We start from the raw sequence: 24,290 nt of genomic DNA on the forward strand, positions 1-24,290 counted from the left end.
GTTTTGGTAAGGTTCACGGTTTTGGTAAGGTTGATGTCTGCGCACAGGTCTTGAAGGTTGGCAAAAGGGACTGTCCTTTAGAGCGGAGTCTGGAGGCCAGCGGGGGGAGCCCCCGGCCCATCCCTCTGGGGTTCCTGCAGACCAGCCGAGGAGAGGCTTCCAGGCCAGCACACTTCCAGCCCCCACTCTATGGGCACTCCTTTTACAACAGCCCCGCCCCCCTTTCCTCTATAAAAGAGCCTCTTCCGTGCTGTTCTCCTGACTCCTCTATGGTTTCCGTTTTCCTGCTGGGTCCTTCTCATGGTCTGCAATTCTCTGTTTTCCAATGAACACACTTTTGTTGGTAAAACAACTCCGCTTTATTTTTAAGATTAGAGCTCCATGGGACGCCCGGGTGGCTCAGCGGTTGAGCATCTGCCTGCAGCCCAGGGCGTGATCCTGGAGTCCCGGGATCGAGTCCTGCATCGGGCTCCCAGCATGGGGCCTGCTTCTCCCTCTGCCCCTATCTGTGCCTCTCATGAATAAATAAAATCTTAAAAAAAAAAAAAAAGCACCGTGAGCAGACCCCGGGGTGCAGACGAGTGGGAGCAGGGCTCTGCACATCCCAGAGCTGTGGCCAGGCTCCTCCCCACACACGGCCTGGCAGCAGCAGCACCTGCTACAGGCCTGGGAGACCGGCTGGCTGCGGCTCGGCTCCTGGACCCACCAAGGCACAGCCTGCACGTAGCATAACCTGAAAGGAGTGGATCCCGCGATCCCACCACTCCAGCCAGCCCCTGGCCTGGGCGTGACACTGACCCGCTGGACCCCAGCTGCAGTGAAAGGACGAGAACAGCTCTCCTGGGTCCATGTGTAGAAATGGAGGGTCAGGGATGAAGGTTCACGAAGCCGTGACTGTTCCAAGCTCATCTCTGGTTCTACTTTTATAACATCCACTGTTTATTCTCATTTCCCAGGAGAATCTCTGCAGACATTAACCGTAGAAGTCTTAAAAATTGGGACAACTGTGAGGGGCAGCCCCGGTGGCTCAGCGGAGAGCCCGGGTTGTTGTGCCCAAGATTGCGAATCCGAGAAACCACCAACGAGCCGACACCGATGCAAGTACACGAGGGTTTATTTACAAGCTCGGGCTTGGGTCCGAGTGTACTGCACACAGCGGAGCAGGGGCTTGGACCCCGAGGCTAAGAGGCGGCACAGCTTTATAGGGACCGGTGGCCAATGGGATTGTAACACACACAGAAAGTTGCACAGTCATGTCGGTCCACACGCAGGTGGCCAGTGGAATCACAATCCACCCCTATAGTGACCATTTGAACTGGCCTATCGCCCTCGTCAGAATTGGCGCGGTTTTGGTGGGCACAAGGCAGGGTTACGTTGTTATGAGCCAGTTTCTGTTAAGGGTGTGCTCAGTGGCCTGACTAGGGCGGGGAGCACCCTGAGCACTAAGCAGGTCATGTGGGGGTCATACAGAAGGTGGCGGGTGCAGCACAAAATGGAGTTAGTCCTGTTCTGCTTGTCCAGGGGTAGGGGATTTTTGTTGAATTTCCTGGGTCCCACATTCCCCCCCTTTTTCAGAGGATCCTATGCAGGACCCAATCATGGGTTCTGGGTTTCTGTAGAAAGAGGCAGTGGTTGGCATTGTTGCCTGAATACCATGAGTTGGACTGTATTGACTCAGTCCTTGACAAAAGCTACTGCTCCATCAATGAGGCAGGGTCCGAAGGTCAGGAGGAGGAGGGTGACGAGTGGGCGGCCAGGGAGGATAACACGGTAGTCAGCCAGGGGGAATGATGGTACCGGGATTCGAACCTTCCTTGTTGTTCTCGTTCCCGTTTTCGTCTAGCTAAACCTTCTCTGAGCTTTGCCATAGATTCTCGGACTATTCCCAAGTGGTCAGTAAAGAAGCAACATTCTTTGTTTAGGGCACACATAACCCCCCGGGTTGTAAAAAAAAAAAAAAAAAAAAAAAAAACCTAATCCCCTTCTGTTTTGAAGGACAACTTCAGACAAGGATGTTAGGGAGTCTTGGAGGTGAGAAATAGACTCGCTCTATATCCCGATCGATTGCTGCTCGCAGACCTTTACAGTGGGACTGCATAGTCCGTGAAGCGACACCTGTCCCTGCGCCTGTTAATCCTAATCCTACTGGCACAGCGATGGTGATAGCCGAGATGGGTTCTCTTTTATCCCGTCTGTGGGTACCCACATCGAACCACTGAAGTACCTGCTCATCTGAGTGATAATTTTAGGGAGTAGCTGTACTAGCACACAGAAGCCCCCAGTTCTGTTTATAACGTGTCCATGAGCACAGGGAGTCCATCCCTCGGAACAGGCCCACCAGCTGTCTTGGGGCGGTAGATGACACCCGGTACTGTTTACGGGCTGTGTAACGTTGCACAGAATCTGGTAGTGGCGTGGAGGAGGGCCTATGCAGAGCCCCTGGCCTGACACGGATTGTAAGGTGAGGCCTTTACTACCAGGCTTTGGGTTCCACCTGCAAGCATTAGGGTCCGTGGTTGTGTCATATTGACCCGTTTTTGCAATTCCTTCATAGAAGGGGGGCCGGATGTCATAGCACAGCCAGCAGGATTGGGTAAGATTGGGTTTAGTTGCATTGAGGAATTTGTAAGCTTGGGACGACGTCAGGGCCCAAAGAGGGTGTTGAGAAGGGTCGAGAGGAAGGCGAGTCGGGCCTGGGGTGCCCCAACCGGAGGAGTTGTGGGAAAATTTCAAGAGGGTGTTGTAGATATTACTTGAGATTGAGGAGGCACTAGCACAGGGTCGGGGCCTATCCCTTGGGTTTGACCTTGCGGCTTCTCGACTTGTCTGATCATGAATAGGACTCCATTATCATACCCGCTTTGGTAAAGTCGGAGTCCCCAGAGAAGTCCTACCCCCCAATTTGTATCTCGTTTTCCGGCCTCTGTGAAGGAAATGGTGACTTGATTACAGAGATAGCGGCCTGACTTCCCAGCGCCCGAGCATGTGGGGCTCGTGGCGTTTCGCTGGATTTTTATAAGGCCGGTCGGATTCTGTGACAGCCAATGACATGTCCCAGTCTGTTCACAACCCCATGCTTTACAGAAGTAATCCTCGGGGCCTCCACATCTGGAGACCTTATTATGGTCAGACAGAGAGGGGGCCGGGCATGCATAAAAGCAGGTGGCACGGAGGGAGCTTAAGCTCCACCTGCCGACACATCCGGGTATTCGGCCATGGAGAGCCGAGGGGCCGTGGTGGACCCCGAAAAGTTTTGGGTCGCATAAGTCAAAGGTTAGATTGGGCCACCAGGTTCCCCTAGGGTGTATTCCTGTCAGCTGGGTTATTATTTCCATAGAACCCGGGGTGAGGATTTGCCAGGTTAGATTTAGTGGCTGGTGGGGGTTAGTTTTAGCCGCAAGGGGATACAGTGCAAGTAATACTAGTGGGGTAAGTGGGAGCGACGCAGCCTTAGCTTTAGGGGATTGTCCTTGTCGGGCTGACTCTTCCATTCCGGAACAAAGTCCTTGAGGACGGCGTGTGGGTCAGCTGGCCGGACGTGGGTGTAGTCGACCCAGGTAGTAATCCCGTCGACCTTGAGAGCGGTGGGAGCGGTCAGGATCTCGATGTAGGGTCCCTTCCAGCGGGGTTGGAGCGTCTGGTGTTGGTGCCTCCGCACATACACCCAGTCACCTGGTCGATACCGATGGGAGTCCAGGGGTGGCCCAGTCTCGCAGAGGGCCCTCAGCTTAGGCCACACCTGTTCGTGAGTTTTTGTAACATTTGGAGGGAAAAAAAGGAGTTGGTGATCATCAAACTCAGCAAGCACCTCAGGTTTTAAATTGGGGATAACAGGTGGAGGAAGACTGAACATGATCTCGCAGGGAGTCAGTACCATCTTATATGGGGAGTTCCTTACCCTATATAGGGCGAAGGGGAGGAGAGTCACCCAGTCCCCGCCAGTCTCCAGGGCTAATTTAGTTAAGGTCTCCTTTACTGTTCTGCTCATCCTCTCTACCTGTCCTGAGCTCTGGGGTCTATGTGCACAATGTCATTTCCAATCTGCCCCAAGTACTAGGGCCACTCCCCGTGTTACCTTAGAGACGAATCCTGGGCCGTTGTCTGATCCGATCCTAACAGGAAAACCATACCTCAGTATGATGTCTTCCAGCAGTTTCTTCTTGGTCACAGTCTGTGCCGTTTCATGTTTGGTGGGAAATGCCTCTGTCCATCCTGAAAAGGTATCTGCAAACAGTAGTAAATACCTGTATCCGTATTTTCCAGGTTTCACCTCAGTGAAGTCCACTTCCCAGGAGGCTCCTGGGCGGTCCCCCTGGAGCCGGGTGCCTGGGTTAGATCCATGGGCAGTGGCATTAGTTAACTGGCATGCACTGCAGCTCGCCACAATCTGCTCGATCTTTGCTCGAGAGTCTTGAATAGTGATCTTTGCATGTCGTATGAGGTCTTCCATCTTCCTTGTTCCCGTGTGAGTACCCCGATGCATTCTGGACAGGCCTCGCCGTCCTAGTTCCTCTGGCAGGATGATGCTGGAGTCTGCGGCCCTCCCCCAGCCACACAAGCACTGGGTCACAGGCAAGCGTTTGATCCAGTGTAAATCAGCATCAGTATAGTTGGGGGTGTCAGGCAGGGCCGGTGCCCCCGGATCAGGTAGCTGGTTGCTAAGACTTCGGTCACTGTAAGGGCCGCCTCCTTTGCTTTTAAATCGGCTAGCCGGTTTCCCCTGGCTACTGGCGTGTCTGCCTTTGGGTGCCCCGGACAGTGGATGATGCCTAGGGCCTTGGGCAGCCAGAGGGCCCTCAGGAGTTCAAGGATCTCCGTTTGGTTTTGAACAGTCTTTCCCTCTGCTCTCAGGAGCCCTCTCTCCCTGTAAAGGGCTCCGGGGATGTGAGCGGTGGCGAGGGCGTACCCGTGGTCGGTGTAGATGTTGATTCGTTTACCTTCCCCCATGGTCAGCGCCTTGGCCAGTGCGGTCAGCTCTGCCCGTTGAGCGGATGTTCTGGCTGCCAATGGCTCCGCCCTGATAGTTTCCGTCTCCATGGTTACGGCTGCCCCCGCGTACCTGACTCCTTCTCGGACAAAACTGCTGCCGTCCGTGTACCAGGTGGCGTCCGCGTTCGGCAGTGGCTGGTCCTGGAGATCAGCTCTGACTCCGTGCACCTGTGCCAAAATTTCTTGACAATCATGTAGAGGGGGGGGTCCCAGTCTGGGTTAGGGAGTAGCGTCGCCAGATTCAGGGTTGTTGGTGGCTTAAATAAAATTCTGGTGGGGTTTAGCAGCAGGCTCTGATAATGGGTCAGACGGGCATTGCTGATCAGCGGTCTGGGGGCTGAGTACCCCTTCAATGGCGTGTGGGGTGGTAACATGCAGTTCTTGCCCCCTGGCCAGCTTGTCTGCGTCTTTAACCATCATGGCCACTGCAGCAATAATTTTTAAGCATGGGGGCCATCCAGCGGCCACCGTGTCTAGCTTTTTGAAGAGATAGGCTATGGGTCTCTTCTAAGGACCTACGTACCGGACAAGGACCCCTTTTGCCACTCCGTCTTTCTCATCCACATACAGGTAGAAGGGCTTGGTTAGGTCTGGCAACCCGAGAGCCGAGGCAGACAGCAAAGCCCATTTAAGGTCATTAAAGGCTTTGTCCATGGCCTTTGTCCATTCAAAATTTTGCTGGTGTCTGGTGGCCTCATGGAGGGGTCTGGCCATGTCGGCAAAACCTAGAATCCATAATCGACAGAACCCTGCTGACCCCAGGAATTCACGTACCTGGCGGACGGTTCGTGGTTGTGGGATTCTTAGGATAGTTTCCTTCCGTGCATCCGTCAACCATCTTGGTCCATCTTTTAATTTGTACCCTAGGTAGCTCACCTCCGTTCTGCAGAGCTGAGCTTTTTTAGCTGAGGCCCGGTATCCTAGGGCTGCTATGGTCTGGAGCAAGTCCCTGGTGCCTCGCAGGCATGTGTCCTGGTCCTTTGCCGCCAACAGGATATCATCTACTAAAGGCGTCCTTTAAGTCTAATACCGTAAACCAAGTTTTATCTGGAGGCAGGGTGGAGAGGAGGGTGTATGGGTTTGGGACCGTAGGATGCATATCCTCTACTCGCTGGTTGATTTCCCTTAAGTCCTGGACTGCCTGTAATCGTTAGAGTGTGGTTTTCGCACCAGCAGCAAGGGGGTGTTCCATGCTGATTGGCAAGGCCCCAAAATGCCCGAGTCCAGTAGTCGCCGTATGTGGGGTGTGATTCCCGTACGCGCCACGAGAGGCACAGGGTAGTGGCGGACCCTGACAGGGTCTGCTCCCGGTTTCAGTTCTATGTAGATGGCCGGTCGGGGTCGTGCCAGCCCAATTCCCCCCAGTTTCTGCCCACGCTTGGGGAAATTCCCACAGCCAATGGTCAATGTCAGTCATCGGGGCTGAGGGTGTCTGGTGGAGACGATATTCATCTTCTAAACTTAGGACAAGTACTTGGATCGGGTGCCCTTCCTTATTTAGGACTTTTGCCCCTTCGGGGTGGAAGCGAATCTGTGCCCCCATTTTGGTGAGCAAGTCCCGACCTAATAACAGGTAGGGACACTCAGGGATAACCATGAAGGAACGGGATACCCGGCCCATGCTGAGATCTACTGAGCTTCGGGTAGTCCGTGAGTGCTGTTTGGTGCCCGTGCCCCCTTGCACCCGTGAAGTCTTGCTTGCCAATTTTCCTTGGGGTTGTAATAAGACCGAGTGTTGTGCCCCAGTGTCCACTAATAATTCAACGGGTTGCCCCTCCACCCTGAGAGTTACCCTGGGCTCGGGAAGGGGTGCTGAACCCCGACTCCCCTAATCGTCCAGGTCCTCCATTTCTAAGATCTTGGCAGGGGCCTTAGGTCTTTTATTAGGGCAATCTTTTACCCAATGGCCCTCCTCTTTACAAGAAGCACATTGGTTTTTGTTTAGTTTAGGACGCTCCTGACGGGGACCAGGGCCATCCTCCTTACCTGTCCCTGAAGCCAGTTTTTTGAGGTGTCTCCGTTTTTCCTGGGGGTCGTCCATGGTTGTGGCCAGCAGGATCTTGGCCAGGTTTCGGGTCTGCCGGTCACTTAGTTTGATTTGTTGTTCTTCCGGACTTTCTCTATTATTATAGACTCGTTCGGCTACTGTTACTAAGTCCTGCAAGCTCTTCTCTCCTAATATTCTAAGAAGGCTGCTGTTCTCTCATCCTTACCCTGTCTCACACCACAGACCTCGGCCAGATTGGGAGGCTTGCGCGCGGCAGCCTGGAGACCTGCCGGGAGAGTCTGGCGGTGGACCCGGGGTCTCTCCTTACCTTCAGCCGAGCTGTGGTCCCAGGTGGGGCGGGATAAGGGGAAGGCAGCGTTTATGAGGTCTGGGTTTTGAGTCGGCTGTCTGTCCTCTCCCAGGACAGACTTCCGGGCTTTCACCTGAATTCGTTCTCTCTCCTCGGTGGTGAAGAGAACCTGCAAGAGCTGTGGGCAGTCCTCCCAAGTAGGCTGCTGGGTAAAGAGAACAGGATCTAAAAGCCCGATTAGATCTCTTGGATTATCAGAGAACTTTGCATTTTGGGTTTTCCAATTATATAAATCACTGGTGGAGAACGGCCAGTATAACATTAGCTGTCCGCCAGTCTCGTGGGGGGGGGGGGGCATGGCGCAGAGGGGAAAGGCGGGGAGTGGGCCGGCCCGCCTTAGGGGTGGGGCCGTCCGCGTGGCCCACGCACAGGGACTCCCTCGTCAGGGAGGGGGGTGCCCCTTCTGCAGCCCCCCCACCACTGATGGGGGGGCGGGAGGGCGAGGGGGTGCCCAATCGGGCGGCGGGAGGATCAGGTCCTCCGGAGAGGAATCCTGTAAAACTGAATGAAGAGGCACTTTTGTCTTAGAGTCGGTCTCCTTCTCGGCCTTTCCGCAGGGCTAGAATCTTGGTAGGTCCTGCTTGGGGGGGAGAAATAGTTTTAGCCAAGGAGGGGGATTCTCGATCATGTCCTGCCAGGCCAGGACGCAGGGCACCTGGTCAGAGTGGCCGGCCGGTTTGTCCCTGAAGATCACGGCCTTAACCTGTGAGATAACAGGTAGGTGGAAAGTTCCTCCTCGGGGCCATCCCACGTCAAGGGCTGGCCATTCTGACGTGCAGGAAGTTCGAAATTTCCCTCTCCGTAGGTCTGTGCTCAGGTTGTGAGCTCTTTCCTTAACATCCGAGAAGTGGGGGAGCATAAGGGACGGGGGTGGTTTGCGTCCGCCCCATTACGTCCCCGGTCCACACCAAGGCACAGACAGGACAGTTAACAAGTAACACAGTCAAACGCACAAACAGTTGACAGTGAACACAGTAACCCCGACCAGCCGCACAGCCAACAAGGACACGGTAACAGACGAACGTTCCCGGGCGGCCGCAGAGACAAAACAGAAGGTAACCCGGAGGGCTGGCAGCCGGCCCTCCTCACAGACAGGACCCCTCCTCCTCTCAGATGAGGACCCCGTCCTCGAACCTCCGTCCTCCTCACGGATGAGGACCCCGTCTGTGGGCGGCCACGGACTAGCTGGTGTAACTAAACCAAACCAGGCCCGGGCTTGCGTCCCTCATTCACTCAAAAGGCTCGAGAGCCCAAAGGGTAAATAGTTAGTTGACGCTTGAGAAAGGGCTTGAGCAACGGTTTTCAGGGCTCGCTTGTACGCGGTCGCCCACACAACACAGTAGATTCAATGTGCTCTGGCCTGGCCACAAAGTGAACTAGGGGCCTGTGCTGTCCTTGCTGGCCTGTTGGCCACATCTAATGTTCCTCCGAGGTATGTACATCTGGAGCAACAAACCCACCTCTTAACCAGGATCCTCTGGCGCCAGTGGGTCTGCCTTGCATGCTGACTAAGGGGAAGCTTGGAGGGTTTCACAAATATGCTAAGAATAGATACTTCCTTGTCTTTGTCTTGCCTATAATGTTGTAGAACCTTGAATAAAGCTGACACTGCTTGGACATCATCCACTGTGTCCCTCCTGTCCTCATTTCTTTACTTTTCTTTTATTTCCCTAACCCTTTCCCTCAGGACCCTGACCGTGTTGCCGCAGAGCGCACAACAAGTGGTGCCCGAACAGGGACCTGAGCACATGCAAGAGGAAGTGCACATATAGGTAAGTCGTCGCTGACAATTAGGTAAGGGGAGCCCGGCTATTTAGGGCCACAACAGGAGTAAAAAAATAATGGGGAAATTGCAGTCTATGGAACAGGTCGTTTTCATGACCCCCTTGCAGGCCCTTATGAAGCGAGAAGGGTCCAAGGTCTCTAAAAAGGCCTTGCAGCAATTCTTTTGTACCGTATCGGACTTGTGTCCCTGGTTTCCAAAAGAAGGGACTGTCCGTCTGGACGCCTGGCAAAGGGTAGGACAGAAAATTAAAAATCAACTTAAAAAACGTGGTCCTATGGCCTGTCCTCCAGGCACCACGCAAATTTGGGAGGAAATAAAAGAGGCTTTAGATCCACAACACACTTTCGAATTAATCTCTATAGCCTCTCATGAATCCCTCCCTGAGAATGATGTTCAGACCTCGTCAGAGGAACAAAAGGAGAATAATAATTCGATGATTGAATCACCATCACCACCAGGACAGATATCGCCCTCTCAATTCCCTCCCCGACAAAAACTGCAAAAGGAAACCATAAATATGCCTCAGACGAACATCCCTACGGCACCACCTTTACTTGAAACCCGAGGAGATGAAATTGAAGGAGATGGGGTATATTTAGATAATGATAAGGAAATTTTTTTTTCATCTTCAGCTCCAGGGCCGTCAGGGCCCCCCCTCTAAACTGGAAAACTTATAAGCAACTTGCGCTCCTAATCATGCTATTGATCCCTTTCCAGGCATGAGCAAAAAAATACGACCCTCTTCCATGGATCATGCCAAGCCACAGCCATGCAATTTTGATCCTCCCTCTTACAGGAAAGATCCTCCTTATGGTCGTCATATGATGACACCTTACCCTCAGTCTGGGGTTCCATTCTAAAAGCATGTCGATATCCAATGGTCAATATCCCCCTGTATTTCCCAAACACCTTCCTGGCGGGCTGTCTCCTTTGAAAATAACTCCTCTTCAACAAACTTCAAAGGACACCTCTGCCTTTTTGGCTTTCCCTGTCATGCAAAATGGTAATGGCCAGAGAGCCTACTCTACTGTCAATTTTAAGATACTAAAAGAGATTGAGACAGCCACCGCCCAGTACGGGCCCACCGCTCCTTACACCCTGTCCTTATGAGATAGTGTGGGACTGGACGCCCTCTGCCCAGGAGGCTGGAAGGTCATAGCTCAGGCCTGCCTATCAGGTGGGGACTATTTACTTTGGAAAACTGAATTTTTTGAAAGAGCTAATGAAATGGTGTGTATAATCGTAGGACAAATATTCCGGTTCCTTATGAAATGCTAACTGGGGAAGGGGCTTATGCTGAGGTAAATATGCAAACTGATTATCCAGCAATAGCATACAGTCAAATTTCACAGTGTGCCCTTAAGGCCTGGAAAAGACTTCCTTCAACAGGGACCAGGTCGGAAGAGTTATCCGAAATCCGACAAGGACCAGATGAGCCTTATCAAGACTTTGTGGCTCGCTTGTTAAAAGCAGTAGGACGCATAGCAGTGGATGGGGAAGCAGGCACAATCACTGTGAAACAACTGTCTTTTGAAAATGCTAATTCTGCCTGCCAAGCCACTGTACGACCCTGGAAAAAGGAACCTTGGAAGACTACATTCGTTTATGTGCTGAAATAGGGTCTTCATATATACAGGGAGTTACCCTCGCTGCAGCACTGAGGGGGATTTCCCCTCAGGAAATGCAGAGGCGTATGCAGCAAAGAGGTAACCAAAAAAGACGAACTTGTTCTCAATGTGGACAGGCAGGCCATTTCAAGGCTAAATGCCCTCAGTTAATAGGTGGGCTGGAAAGACCTGGAGAAATAGGGAAAAAACCCTCATCTCTGTGCCCCAGAGGTCAAAGAGGCTATCATTGGGCAAATGAGTGCTATTCCCAAAAGGATAAATTTGGAAATATTCAGGGAAACTGGAGGCGGGCCCGCTGCGGCCCCAACAAACAATAGCAGCAATGTTTCCTCAGATGTCCGCCCTGGGGCCAATACCGCCGACCTCCCAGACATCAGCAAATTACACCGGGGTACCCCGGCCAGCGCAGGATTAGACTTAGCCCCAGACACCCTGGTATATCTAGAAGCTGGACAAACCCCCAAAGCTATAACAACAGGAATATGGGGACCCCTTCCCAAGGGAACCTGGGGATTGCTTTTAGGAAGATCTAGTTGGACTATGAAAGGACTAAATGTTCACCCGGGAGTAATAAATGAAGATTATACAGGAGAAATTAAAATTATAGTAACACTAAAGGAGGGCATTCTCCATTTACAACCTAAAATGCCTATCGCCCAATTAATCATTATTCTTAGATATGAAACTTCTAACCCATCTGTAAAAGGAAAGCGGGGAGCAAATGGCTTCGGCTCCACCAATATTTGTTGGACTCAGCTGATTTCAGCCGACAAGCCATATATAACCTTACAAATACAAGGTCGCCCTTTGTCGGGTTGAGATAAATACTGGAGCTGATGTCTCTGTTATCGCCAGGCAACACTGGCCAAAGTGTTGGCCCCTTACAGATTCAGAGGTTTCTATAAGGGGTGTAGGCTACGCGTGTGCCCCTCAAATAAGTGCTAACTTTCTTAATTGGTCTACATCAGAAGGACATTATGGAACTTTTCAGCCCTTTGTCCTAAAAATAGATTTAAACTTATGGGGCAGAGATATACTAACCGACATGAGAGTTTTCCTCATTACAGCCCCAATATCTATGCCAAATCAACAAAAAATAGTAATGACTTTAATGAATAAAATGGGCTATGATCCAAGCAAAGGTTTAGGAAAAAATTTACAAGGAAACCCAGCCCCCATTTGTCTGATAGGTCAAACCACTGGAAAAGGACTGGGTTTTCAAGGGGGCCACTGAACTCTCCCCATGCACTGCCTATTGAATGGAAAAGTAATGACCAGTGGGTAGACCAGTGGCCTGTATGGGTAGACCAGTGGCCCCTACCAAAAGAAAAATTAGAGGCAGCAGCAGCATTAGCAGAGGAACAGCTGCTTTGGGGTCATCTACAGAGCACTCACAGTCCTTGGAACACTCCAACATTTGTAATTAAAAAGAAATCAGGAAAATGGAGACTATTACAAGACCTCAGGGCAGTTAATGCTACTATGAAGCCCATGGGGACTTTACAGCCAGGGCTTCCCACACCCTCCGCTATACCCTTACAATTCAAGATGATTGTATTGGATCTAAAAGACTGCTTTTTTTTACCATTCCTCTGGCTCCCCAGAACTATGAGAGATTTGCCTTTTCTATTCCTAGCATAAATCATATGGAACCCGCAAAAAGATTTCATTGGAAGGTTTTGCCACAAGGAATGGCTAACAGCCCCACCTTGTGCCAAGAATTTGTAGCTAGAGCTCTTTCGCCTTTTCGTAAGAAGTTTAATTCCATCGTTGACTGTATTCATTATATGGATGATATTCTTCTTGCTGCACCGACCGACCGAGGAAATGTCGCAAGAAGCTTTCTCAGATCTGACCAACAGATTACAGCAATTTAATCTAGTAATTGCTCCTGAAGAGATACCAAAAAAATGGAGCCTTTTGAGAATCTCGGCTTCATTGTTGAAAATAAAACAATCAGACCTCAGAAATTATCCATTAGAACGCACTCGTTAAAAACATTAGATGACTATCAAAAATTAATGGGGGATATTAATTGAATTAGACCCTTCTTACATATTACAGCTAATGACTTAAAGCCATTATTTGATACTCTTAAGGGAGAGAGTGCTCCCTCATCTCCTCGCAAATTATCTGAAGAAGCCCAAAGGGCTTTACAGCTTGTTAATAAGTTGTCACAGGCACATGTAACTCAGTATGATCTTACACGACCTTTAGATTTAATCTTGTTAATGCCTTCCCAATTACCAGCTGCGGTCATTTGGCAATCTCATGGACCTTTGGAATGGATCCATTTGGCCTTAAATCAATGACATGTTATAAACGATTACACTAAAATGTTAGCCCAATTGATATTAAGAGGTCATCAACGCATTATTCTCATGATTGGTAAAGAACCTGATTACAGGGGGATCCCTGGGTGGCGCAGCGGTTTGGCGCCTGCCTTTGGCCCAGGGCGTGATCCTGGAGACCCGGGATCGAATCCCACGTCGGGCTCCCTGCATGGAGCCTGCTTCTCCCTCTGCCTGTGTCTCTGCCTCTCTCTCTGTGACTATCATAAATAAATAAAAAATTAAAAAAAAAAAAAAAGGGGCTTGAGCAACGGTTTTCAGGGCTCGCTTGTACGCGGTCGCCCACACAACACAGTAGATTCAATGTGCTCTGGCCTGGCCACAAAGTGAACTAGGGGCCTGTGCTGTCCTTGCTGGCCTGTTGGCCACATCTAATGTTCCTCCAAGGTTTGTACATCTGGAGCAACAAACCCACCTCTTAACCAGGATCCTCTGGCGCCAGTGGGTCTGCCTTGCATGCTGACTAAGGGGAAGCTTGGAGGGTTTCACAAATATGCTAAGAATAGATACTTCCTTGTCTTTGTCTTGCCTATAATGTTGTAGAACCTTGAATAAAGCTGACACTGCTTGGACATCATCCACTGTGTCCCTCCTGTCCTCATTTCTTTACTTTTCTTTTATTTCCCCATCCCTTTCTCTCAGGACCCTGATCATGTTGCTGCAAAGCGTACAACACCTGTCCTCCTTACAGATGAGGACCCCGTCCTCCAGGCAGGGGCAAGGGACATCTCAAGACCCCCGGTCGAGGGCCCGCCAGCGCGTCCGCCTAAGCCGATGCTGACCCAATACAGATTGGAATTCCTACAGGTAAAAGTACGGTTTAGGGCTCCCAGAGAATATGCGCTCAAAAAGGTGGAAAAAGTTGAGTGCACTCACCACGCGTGGGACCCTCCGGATGGGGTCCTGGGGGGTCCCTCGGATCCCGGGCCAGCCCCCAAATGTCGCGCCCAAGATCGCGAACCCGAGAAACCACCGAGGAGCCGACACCGATGCAAACCCACGAGGGTTTATTTACAAGCTGGAGCCTGGGTCCAGGCGCGCGGGACGCGGCGGGGCAGGGCCTTGGGCGCCGGGGCTAGAGGCGTAGCAGCTTCGTAGGGGCCAATGGAATCCCGACTCACCCCACAGCGACCGCTTGAACTGGCCTATGGCTCTGGGCTCGGGTCGGAATTGGCGCGCGGTTTCGGCGGGCACAGGGCGGGCTTCCGGGAAGGGTGTGCTGGGCGGCCGGGCCAGGGTGGGGGCGCCCTGAGCTCTGAGCAGGTCACGGCGGGTCACGCGGAGAGGGCGGGCGCCGCACAACAGGGAGTTATCCCGCTCTGCTAGTGCAGGGGTAGGGGATTTTTGTTGAATTTCCTGGGTCCCACGGGGCCGGCACCCGAGGGCCCCGCATCCCCGCATCCCCGCGGGCGACGACTCGGGCCGGGAGGCGGGGGCGGGGGGGCGCCTCGGCAGGTGCGGGCGGGAGCCGAGGCCGGGTCGCACGGGGGCGGGGGCCTGGCTGTGCGCAGGCGCGGCCACGCCCACCGGCGCGCTCGCGGGCGGGGGCCGGGCGGCCGTGCGCAGGCGCAGGCGCACGCGCAGACGCAGACGCAGACGCAGCCGCGCAGTCATGGCAGCGGTCAGGGCGCTGGGGGCGTCCAGGCTCCGGGCGGCCTCTGCGTTCGCCCCGCGCGCGGCCTTCCACGGCTCCGCGCCGCGCCCGGGGGCCAGGGTCGCGCTGGTAGGCGGTAGGCGGGCGGCGGGCGGCGGGCGGCGGGCGGGCCCCTCCCGGGTTGGCCGCCGTCACCCCGTCCCACCCCCCGCCCCCGCCGGTGCCCCGGGCGGACCCCGTGACCGCTGCCGCCCGCAGGTGCTGTCGGGATGCGGGGTCTACGACGGGACGGAGCTGCAGGAGGCCGCAGCGTAAGCCCCGGGGCCGCGGAGGACGCCGAGCGCGTCGGGCGCCGTCCCCCGGGCTCAGCCGGCAGCGGGCGGCCGTCCCAGCCGGAGCCAGCCCTGGCCGCGGCCGCCTCCGCGGGGACCTGCGGGCGAGGGGCGGCGGGGGGCGGGGCGGGGGCGCGTCCCTGCGGCCTGCGGGTGGCGGCGGGGACGGGGGCGGAGCCAGGGCGGGGCCGGGGCACGTCCCTTGCAGCCTGCAGCTGGCGGCGGGGGGCGGGAGGCGGGGCCCGGGGCGCGTCCCTGCGGCCTGCAGGTGGCTGCGGGGGGCGGGGGCGGAGCTAGGGCAGGGCTGGGGCATGTCCCTTGCAGCCTGCGGGTGGCTGCGGGGGACGGGGCGGGGCTAGGGCGGGGCCGGGGGCGCGTCCCTCGCGGCCTTCCGAGGGGGGTGCCCTGCGGGCGCCGAGCCTGGAACAGACTTTGCACTGGGCGGTCGGTCGGCCCCGACAGCTTCCAGCCCGGGCTGCGTGTGCAGAGCCCTGCGGGTGCCAGAGGTCAGGGCCTGGGCACCGGCGTGCTGCTGGCTCTTCCCCGCACCTTACGCCGCCGCCTCCTCCGAAGGGGGAGCCTGGCGCAGGGGGGCCCTCCCTCCGGCTGTGACGGGAGCCGTGGCACAGAGCGGGACCTGGACTGAGTGTCGGGCCCTGCATCCGCTGGCCCGCGGGAGGGAGTGCATCCCGAAGCAGCAGCCTGGGAACCTCAGCGTCCAGGCTCTGACACCAGTCACCCGTGCTCTGCACCCCGGTTTGTAAAGGGAGCCTGGGGCCAGCTGGGCTCCGCAGGCTAGTTCAGGGACAGCGAGTTGGCGCCGTGGGTAAGGCAACCCTAGCTTCCTGTAACCCAGTACGAGGGTCGTGTGCGGGAGGGGCTTCCATGGGGCATCTGCAAAAGTGCTGCTCGTAGTCGCACGTTAGCAGGGACGCCGGGTCGGGTGCGGCTCAGAGCCTTGTCTGATTTTCTTTCGTGCAGGGTGCTGGTTCACTTGAGTCGTGGCGGGGCCGAGGTGCAGACCTTTGCTCCTGACATCCCTCAGATGCACGTGGTTGACCACACCAAGGGGCAGCCTTCTGAGAGCGAAAGCAGGTGCAGGTCCTGGCGCCGGCGGCCTGGAGGGTGGACAAGGCCTGATAGAAGCTCCCTGAGAACCTGCATGCTTAGGTCCTCTGTCCCACTGGGAATCTGGCTGCGTTCCGAGGCACGTGTCCCTGGATGGAAGCCTGGGAGCTCTGGCCGTTCTGTGACGGCGCCCTGATGATGCTCTTGTGACTTTGTCACACTTGCCAGACGTCCTCCTGCCGTGGGGCTCAGTTTGGACTCCGGCCTCCTCCCCCTGCGTGGGCCCCAATGTGTCGGGGCGTTTCTGTCCTGAGGGCTCGTGCAGTCTCTGCACTCTGAGCTCCTCCGTGCCCATCCTGTCCGACTCTGGCAGCAGGGCATTTTCCAGCCAGTCCAGACAGTGAGAGCTCTGTCTCCTGGGAGCTGCAGTGCCCCCGGCAGCCCCCAGGCTTTGTCCTGCTGCCTGGGATGTGGGCCTCGGGCCGCACAGCCTGGGGAAGCAGCGCCTGCCGTGGCTGACCCCAGGTTCCTTCCCTCGCGCCCTGCGCTGCCGTGACCTTCCCACCGCCGTCCTGTTTTTCGTCGGCCCACACGACTGAGTGGTCCAGATGCTCAGAGGGGCTCTACTGTCTTCTGTAGGCCCCGACCTCCAGCACACGTGCCAGTGCCTTCCCTGGACCAGAGGAAGTGTTTCCTGGCTGTGGGGTGGCCTCCCCTGCACCCCGCTCTGCTCTCTGCAGGCCGACACTGGCTTCAGGCCTCCCTGTGTTCTCTCCCAGGAACGTCCTGACGGAGTCCGCAAGGATCACCCGGGGCAAGATCACCGATCTGGCCAGGCTCAGCGCAGCCAATCACGACGCTGCCATCTTCCCTGGAGGCTTTGGAGCCGCCAAAAACCTGTGCGTGTTGGAGCTCTGGGGTCTCTGCTTTTCACCTGTAGCACAGCGGTAGATGGGGCTGGGGGGCCACAGGCTGCATGGAGGACACTGCTCTGGGACGGGGCGTGGGCGGAGCTCTAGCAGCACGTGGATTTTTCTCCTTTCTGGGCGCTCCCGGTACCAGCCACCGTGTGTTGGGGGAATGGGGGGGCGGGGGCGTTCTCTGATTAACCACCGTGCTGGCCGGTCTTGTCATATCGGGACTGAGTCCCGTACGTGTCCCTCACTGACACCGACTCACCTGTTGACCTTGCAGCAGGGAACCCGCTGTTCTAGCGGGCCGTGCGGTGCCTGGTTCCCGCCAGAGGAAGGGAGGCCCCTTGCTTGGGTCATTGCTGGGGAGCTGGCCCTCAAGCTATCACCACACCAGCGTGACGCGCTCCCGGTTTCAGGTCCTCTTTCTGTTCTCATTTGTTGATCTCTTCTTTCTGGGCACCTCATGGAAATTCTCCACTGGCCTCATCGTGCCAGCGTGTCCCTTTTGGGGTGGCTTCCTCGCAACTGACGTGGAAGACCGCGAGCAGCTGCACCTCACGCGTCGGGCTTCAAACGTGTGCTGTGGGGGTGACAGCCTGGACCGTGCAGTTTTCATTGGAAACAATATGTCGGCATGTTGGGCTCTGGGTGGAGTGTTTTCCTGTGTCGTGGGCAAGGAGGCAGCCACTCTGTCCCACGCCCAGGGGCCCCTGACAAAGTGTGTGGCTGTGAACTCAGATGGCCGGCCCCGGCCCTCCGCCTCCCTGCTCCCAGACCGCGTGGGTGCTGGGTGCCGCCTGCACCCTCCCCGCACGGGCTCGGCCAGCACGCGCCCCTCAGGCTCCCCTGCTGTGCCATCTGGGTCTCCTGTCCAAGGTCTCGGCCGCCACTGCCTCCTGTGACAGGCTCTTGCCCTCCCTGTCCTCCTCTGTGCTCTCCGGGTCTCTGTGAGCCCCATGGGACCTGGCCAGGCCCTCTCCCCTGCTGCTCCTGCCCCAGCACCCCCTCTGACCTCCCCCTCCCTGACCTGTGTGCCACTGCCTGCCTGAAACTCAGCCGGGACGTCACATTGGTATTCGAAGCTGCTTCCCCTAACCTGGGCCGACTGTCAGCTCATCCCCTCCCTCTGGCCTCCTTGTACTCAGGGCACCACGTGGGGCAGGGTGCAAGCCAGATGCCTTGGACCCCTGTGCTCGCTGCACCCCCACTTAGGTTAGCTGACGGGCTGCAGCGCAGTGGGTGGCGTCCTGTGCCCAGAAGTGAGGGAGGCGCCCAGGCAGGCTCCCTACATGTTCGGACAGCTGTGGCTGCCCTCGGCCTGCAGACATCTGAATGGGTCTTGTCCAGGGCCCAGCCGGGTGTCCCGAGCCCCTCGAGGCAGTGCCCAGACTCCTGCCTCCTGCTGGGAGCCCTGCCTCCCCTCACATCCACTTTGTCTTCCAAACCCAGCCTTTCTGGTGATCGCCCCTTGTCACCGCCCCCTTCCCACACCCTCTGGCGGTGGGGGACAGAGGACGGCCTCTGTTGGCCAGACTTACACTTCTGCCAGGATCAGGGTTTTTTTCTCGGGAAATGAGCCTTATCTCTGGCCAGCAGCACACCGCCCCTGGGGTGAGGGCCCTTTAGGGATCTGCCGGGGTGCTGTCTGTGGCCCAGCCGACCGCCCACACATGGTTGACCTGGAAGCACAGGTGCGGTGTGCTGGGCTGTTGGTGGGTCTTCGTCTCTGCATTTGAGGGAGCAGTGGCCTTGGGTCAGTGCTCCTGTCTGTGAGCTCGCCCCTCCTGGGGGAAGCTGTAGCTTGCGGGCGTTTACCCCAGTCTCCCTGACCTTTCTAGAAGAGAGGCCGGCTCCTGGGGGTTGGCCTCCTTAGCCGTGGCTGTCGGCTGTGCAGTGCGCACGCAGCAGGAGCGACAGGTGAGATCGCTGGGGCAGAGGTTCACAGTGGGAACCCGGTTCCTCCTGGTTGGGGCCCTGTTAAGCCTGTCATCCTGAACGTTGTGTTTTTCACAAATGGCGTGGCTTACTGGTGGCCTGTTAGCCACCTCACAGCGGCACAGGCGGATCCATCAGGTAGATGACCCGACTGACGGACGCTTGTGTAGCCTGATGGCTTCGGGGGGTGCAGGTGTGAGTATTTAAGGTGTAAGACATGGTACGTAAGGACGCGCGTGCCTACCCTGAGCCTCCGTCGGTGCCTGGGCGGCTCACGGGCACTGACGCAGCAGTAGACCTCGCAGGATGGCGGTGTCCACACGCGCACGGGGCAGAGAGCATGTACTCTGGGATCTGATGGGTCCCGCCAGTCGCCTTCCGTCGAGGTTCCAGCACGTAGCCGCCAGCTGTGGGGGGAGGCCGCCCAGACCCCTGAGCCGCTCGCCTGGGGAGAGGAGCCGCGTCTCATCTCACCACGTGCCTCTTCCTCGTCTGTGGGGTCCTTGTCGCAGCTTCTGGGCCCATGTGGGTTTCGCTGCTCCTTGGCTTACGGAGCAGAGCTCTGAGGACCCACGCACCTGCTGGCTTTGGTTCACTCTGGGGTCTGCTTCCCCTCCCCCTCCCCCTCCCTCCTTTTTCCTGATTTAAAAAGTAGAAAAAATTATATGTAGTTGCGTGTAAAGCCACGCACACGCGTGTTACCTGCTTACGTTGGGTGCTGGGAGTTAGAGCCACACGTTCGTCTCCGGGGGGGTCGGAGGCTCCCCAGGCACACAGACCTGAGGACGCCTTTTCTTGTCAGGAGCACATTCGCCGTTGACGGGAAAGACTGCAGAGTCCACGAGGATGTGGAGAGGGTCCTGAAGGAGTTCCACAAGGCCGGCAAGCCCATCGGGTACGTGGGGCGGGGAGGGCAGGGCCGCGTGGTCCTAAGGCTGACTTCACTGAGGGGGTTCACGTGCCGTCACGGGTGCCTTCCAGCTTGGAGAATTCCCCGGTCATGTGGTTACGTCAGTTTCTCCTGGTGACATAATGGGAAGGAGAGCTTCTAGAAAGTTCCCCCTGCAGCCCTCCCCGCCCCCCAGCCTTTTCCAGCACCCCTTCCCTCGCCTGGTGTCTGCCTTCCTGTCCTCACGCCAGGTAGCCTGGTGCGTTACCTGTGAGCACCATTCCCCACGCCCTCCTGTGGGGCCACGTGGCCCCTGCATGCTCGGGACGGCTGGCACAGCCACTATGCACCAGATCTGGCCTGCGTGGACCTCCCAGCGGTCACCCCTGGGCTTGTGCACCAGCGCATGTGTTGGCCGTCCACATCAGCGTGCTGGAGCGTGGAGAGGGCTCGGCTTGGAGTCCACCGTGGGAGAAGCTCCCTCGCAGCCCTGCTCTGCCTGGCGCACCGAGGACCGCTCCCTGGGGCTGTGTGAGCAGGGTCCTGTTAGGACAGGCTCTGTGCAGGAGCTCCCTCCTCGTGAAGGTGGTAGCCGTGGGTCCGGCGGTCAGGCTCGTCTGCTCGGAAGAGACCTTGCGGAGCCGTCAGGGAGCTGATGACAGTGGTGCCACCTGCCTCTCCCCTCCCGGGATGCCATCCCTGGAGCGGCACCCCACATGGGGGTGAGCGCCGGGGAGGACCCTGGTGCCCTGCTTGCTGGGAGCACAGCTGGGGGCGAGGGTCCGATGGTGGTGCCACCTTGCTCGTGTGCCCCCTGACCTCGGAGCGGGAGTGGTGCCCGCGGGCGCCTGCGTCTGGAGCACGTGGCTCGGGTGGCTTCCGTGTCCACAGCCGGAGACAGGGCGGGTGCTGGTGTGTGTGCGTCCTGTGCTGGCTGCCAGGTCCCCCGCGGGCTTGTGACCTGGGGCGCTTTGGAGACTCCACACCTGGTGACTTTACCTACTTGGTGGCTGAGGGACGTTTCCCCCCCACAGGTTTTTAAGCAAGTTGTTTTAGGTTTTGTGATGTTTGAAAACAGACGTGAATATGTTTTGACGCTATTTTTTCACAGCTTATTTTGGCAGGTTGTGCACAGAGCCTGTCCGGTGGGCACGGGAGAAGCAGGCCCGCTGAAGATGAGCGGGGGGAGAGGGCTGGGCTGCCGCTGGCAGTGTGCGTGGACCCCGAGGGAGGGGAGGGCAGGGCCGTCCCCGCCAGCCTCACGACGGGGTGGCCCGGCCTGCAGCCGAGCAGTGGATGCCACACGCATCCCCCGAGTGCACACAGCTGCAGGCAGGGCTCTGGTCCCGTGTCTGGCACCTGGGGGTCTGGTGTTGGCCAAACGACCAGGCTCAGGAGCTGCAGGGCAGTGGGGCCCCGGGCGAAGAGCAGAGCCTTAGAGGAGCCCCAAGGGCACACATGGGCCACACCGCCCTGCATGCCACCATGTGCACCTGGGAATGAACAGCGGGGCTCAGGTGCTGTGGGCATGGCCTGGGTGGGGGTGCAGTGGGGCTGGCACTGCTGCGAGGGGCCCCTGGAGGCTGTGGTAAGATACAGCTGCTGGCATCTGGCACGTGGGGCAGCGGGTGTGCGTCCACACGCCCTTGCTCTCCAGCAGGTCCCATGAGACTGCTTCTGGCACCCTCTCCAGAGAAGGGTCCCTGAGTAGTCCGGCTCTGTGGTGAGCTGCGGTTGTGTGAAAAGCCCCCAAAAGTCGGGCCTAAGTCCATTGCTGCCATCTGTTCCCCTCTGCGAGGTGGCCCGGCACCCACTGGCATTCCGCTGTGTTCCTGGGGCCCATGGGGCGGTGGACTGAGGCTCGGGGCATATGTAGCAGCTGGCGCCCCTCCCCAAGGCCACTTCCGTTCCTTCCGTGTGCCCCGCTGCGCCCCAGCATCCACATGCGGCCCCGTGCTCACCTGGTCCCTCACTTTTCAGCTTGTGCTGCATCGCGTCTGTCCTCGCAGCCAAAGTGCTCCATGGCGTTGAGGTCACCGTGGGCCACGAGCAAGAGGAAGGTGGCAGGTGGCCGTATGCGGGGACCGCGGAAGCCATCAAAGCCCTGGGCGCCAAGCATTGTGTGAAGGAAGTGACCATATCCTTTCTGCCAGCCGTGGTGACGGGACCCCCCTCTGGGCCTGGGGGACTGCGCTGCTGGGGGCGTCTGGGAGCACGTGCATCACAGGCGTAGCACCTGTCCCCTGGCCGCGTTTCTAAGTTGGCCGGATGTTGCTGCCCCGGCCCAGAGCTCCGCTGGGCTGCCTGGTCGGGTGAGCAGACGGCCTCAGGTTCAGTGGGGCAACACTGCGCCCCGAGGGCAGGGAGCGCACCCCCGGGAGATACAGGCTGCAGGTGGAAGAAGCACGGGGGCTTGCCTGGCTTTGCTGGAAGTGCTCTGGGTGGTGGGGATGGGCAGGCAGCCCAGGCGCTCCTCCTCCTGCAGGGGACTCAGGCCGAGCACGTTCCAGGTCCACACCAGGACCCAGACTCCATGTGGGCCAGAGCGCGGGAACAGAGCCGCACAGCATCCCAGAAGGTGCTGGAGACGACAGGGTGACCCCTGGGTGTCTGCCTTTCCTTGCAGGCGGTTTAAGTGTCTCCCTGCTGCGCAGAGTGGCCAGCAGAGCCGGCGGCTGCCTGGGTAGAGCTGGCCGCAGGGCCTTTGCACTGAGTCCAGGGAGGTGCATGTTGGCTGGGGCGGAGCGAGGGCCAGGCCTGTCACTGCCTGGTGTTGGTGTGACCAGGACAAGAGTGCAGCCATGTAGGAAGGGCCCCGGTTGGACTGGCCTCTTGCTGCAGGCACTGGGACGAGCTGTCTGTTACAGTTTCTTGGTGGGAAGACCAGAGGTGCTTCTGCTGTGTCCAGGGTTGCTGTGGGGCAGCCCAGGTGTGCGGGTGTGTCCAGTCCCTGGGCTGTGCCGCCCTGGGGTGTCTTGTGAAGCCAGCAGTCTGCTCGGGAGCTCCTCTCCTCCTCGTGGGTGTGTCCTCCGCTCACGGAGCGCAGGCGGTGCAGGCCGTGCAGGCTGCGGGTCGGTGTGGGTCGTGGGCCCTGTGGGCAGAGGCAGCAGGAGGAGGAGCCCTCGGGGCGGAGGCGGGGGAGCTTCACGCCTGCACACCCCCTGGTCCTTGCTGGGTGAGCTTCTTCCATAACTTCTGTGCACGAAGCCCACGTGGACAAGAAAAACAAGGTGGTCACGACCCCGGCCTTCATGTGCGAGACGGAGCTTCACCACGTGCACGACGGCATCGGGGCCATGGTGAAGAAGGTGCTGGAACTCTGCGCCAAGTGACGCGGCCGCAGCCCTGCCTCCTCCAGCAGGGGGAGCTGCTGGCCTGTTTTCCTCCGCTGCTCGCTTGCTTGGGGCAGGAATTCGCTGTCCTGTTTGTAGCTCTGTCCGTAGCTATGTCCCGCCTGAAGAGGCGTCCTTGGGGTGGGGCTGGATCGGGGTGCACGCTCTGTCCCCGTGGCAGAGGCTGGACTCGTGTGTGACCCGAGATCGAAGTGGGGCCTGCTTTTCCAGGAAGAGAATCGGGACTGACGTCACCCTGCTCTCACGTTTGACCGGCTTAGGGTACTTGGTGTTGGGGGAAGAGTTTCTGTAAGTTCACGAACTAGTCATTAGGAAATCCACCTGTCACTGATCGATAATTGGAAGCTATCTAATCTGTAATAAATATGCACTAAAATGACGAGGGGGCTGCATTTGAGGCAGAGAGGACGACCGCGTGCGGCGCCTTCTGAAGCTGGCACGTGAGGGGCGCTAGCGAGGGTTCCTGCCCTCCAGGAAGGAGAGGTCACGGAGGCCCCGCAGGGTGGCCCCAGGCCACGAGCAGCGGCCCACCTGAGGTGTACGAAGAAGGACCAATAAAGTGTCTGGCAGCACCACCAGCCGGTGTCCGTCGTCGTGCGTGCGTCCGTCGTGGGGAGATGCGTTCAGGGTGGCAGCCTGTGCGGTGCGGGCTTCACCCCCAGAGGCACGTTTCCCCCTCTGGTCCGGGTGCTGTGACCCCCGGGAGGGTGTCCCCAACCCCAGACGCTGTAGCGTTTGTGCTTCATTTGGATTTGACGGAGCTGCTGGGGTCCACACAGCGGCCGTTGAGTTTGGTCCAGCTCACTCTGAGCCGTGTCGGTGCCGGCCTGGGAACAGGGCACGGATGCGCAGGCCCCTACCCACCCCCTATAAGGGGTAAGTGACGCTGAATCCGCGGTTTCCCCTGGCGGGAGCGCGGGCACCTATGGACACAGCAGTAGCGCCAGGTATCACACCCCCGGAGCCCCCGGTGCCCTGCCCACCTGGCACCTGTGCCCGCTGGCTGCACGTCTCTGACCCTTCCTCCACCGCCCCCTGTGCTCCGAGGGCCTCCCTTGGTCCTGCTGTAGCAGGAGCCCCCTCGGCCCACCCGC

General features: G+C 57.6%; 1 protein-coding gene and 1 long non-coding RNA gene across 3 annotated transcripts; one reads left to right on the forward strand and one right to left on the reverse strand.

Annotated features, from left to right (window-relative positions):
* Positions 1-1,096: 1,096 nt before the first annotated feature.
* Positions 1,097-14,614, reverse strand: LOC140621765 (uncharacterized). The gene is made up of 2 exons (XR_012021516.1): positions 13,988-14,614; positions 1,097-3,739 (listed from the first exon to the last, which is right to left on the reverse strand). It is a non-coding gene; the product is annotated as an uncharacterized lncRNA (long non-coding RNA).
* A 57-nt stretch (positions 14,615-14,671) lies between these two features.
* Positions 14,672-23,774, forward strand: GATD3 (glutamine amidotransferase class 1 domain containing 3). 2 transcript variants are annotated; one of them, XM_072807151.1, is made up of 7 exons: positions 14,672-14,834; positions 14,964-15,016; positions 16,019-16,132; positions 16,885-17,004; positions 19,757-19,849; positions 21,824-21,980; positions 23,047-23,774. In XM_072807151.1, exons 1-7 carry the CDS (start codon positions 14,724-14,726, stop codon positions 23,173-23,175), a joined length of 777 nt encoding a protein of 258 aa, XP_072663252.1. In that variant the 5' UTR covers positions 14,672-14,723; the 3' UTR covers positions 23,176-23,774. The 2 variants fall into 2 exon arrangements, with proteins under 2 accessions (XP_072663252.1, XP_072663253.1); XM_072807152.1 differs by lacking the exons at positions 14,672-14,834; positions 14,964-15,016 and adding an exon at positions 15,395-15,863.
* Positions 23,775-24,290: the final 516 nt, after the last annotated feature.

The sequence above is a fragment of the Canis lupus genome, chromosome 30 (assembly GCF_048164855.1).
Source record: "Canis lupus baileyi chromosome 30, mCanLup2.hap1, whole genome shotgun sequence".
NCBI classification, from domain to species: Eukaryota; Metazoa; Chordata; class Mammalia; order Carnivora; family Canidae; genus Canis; species Canis lupus.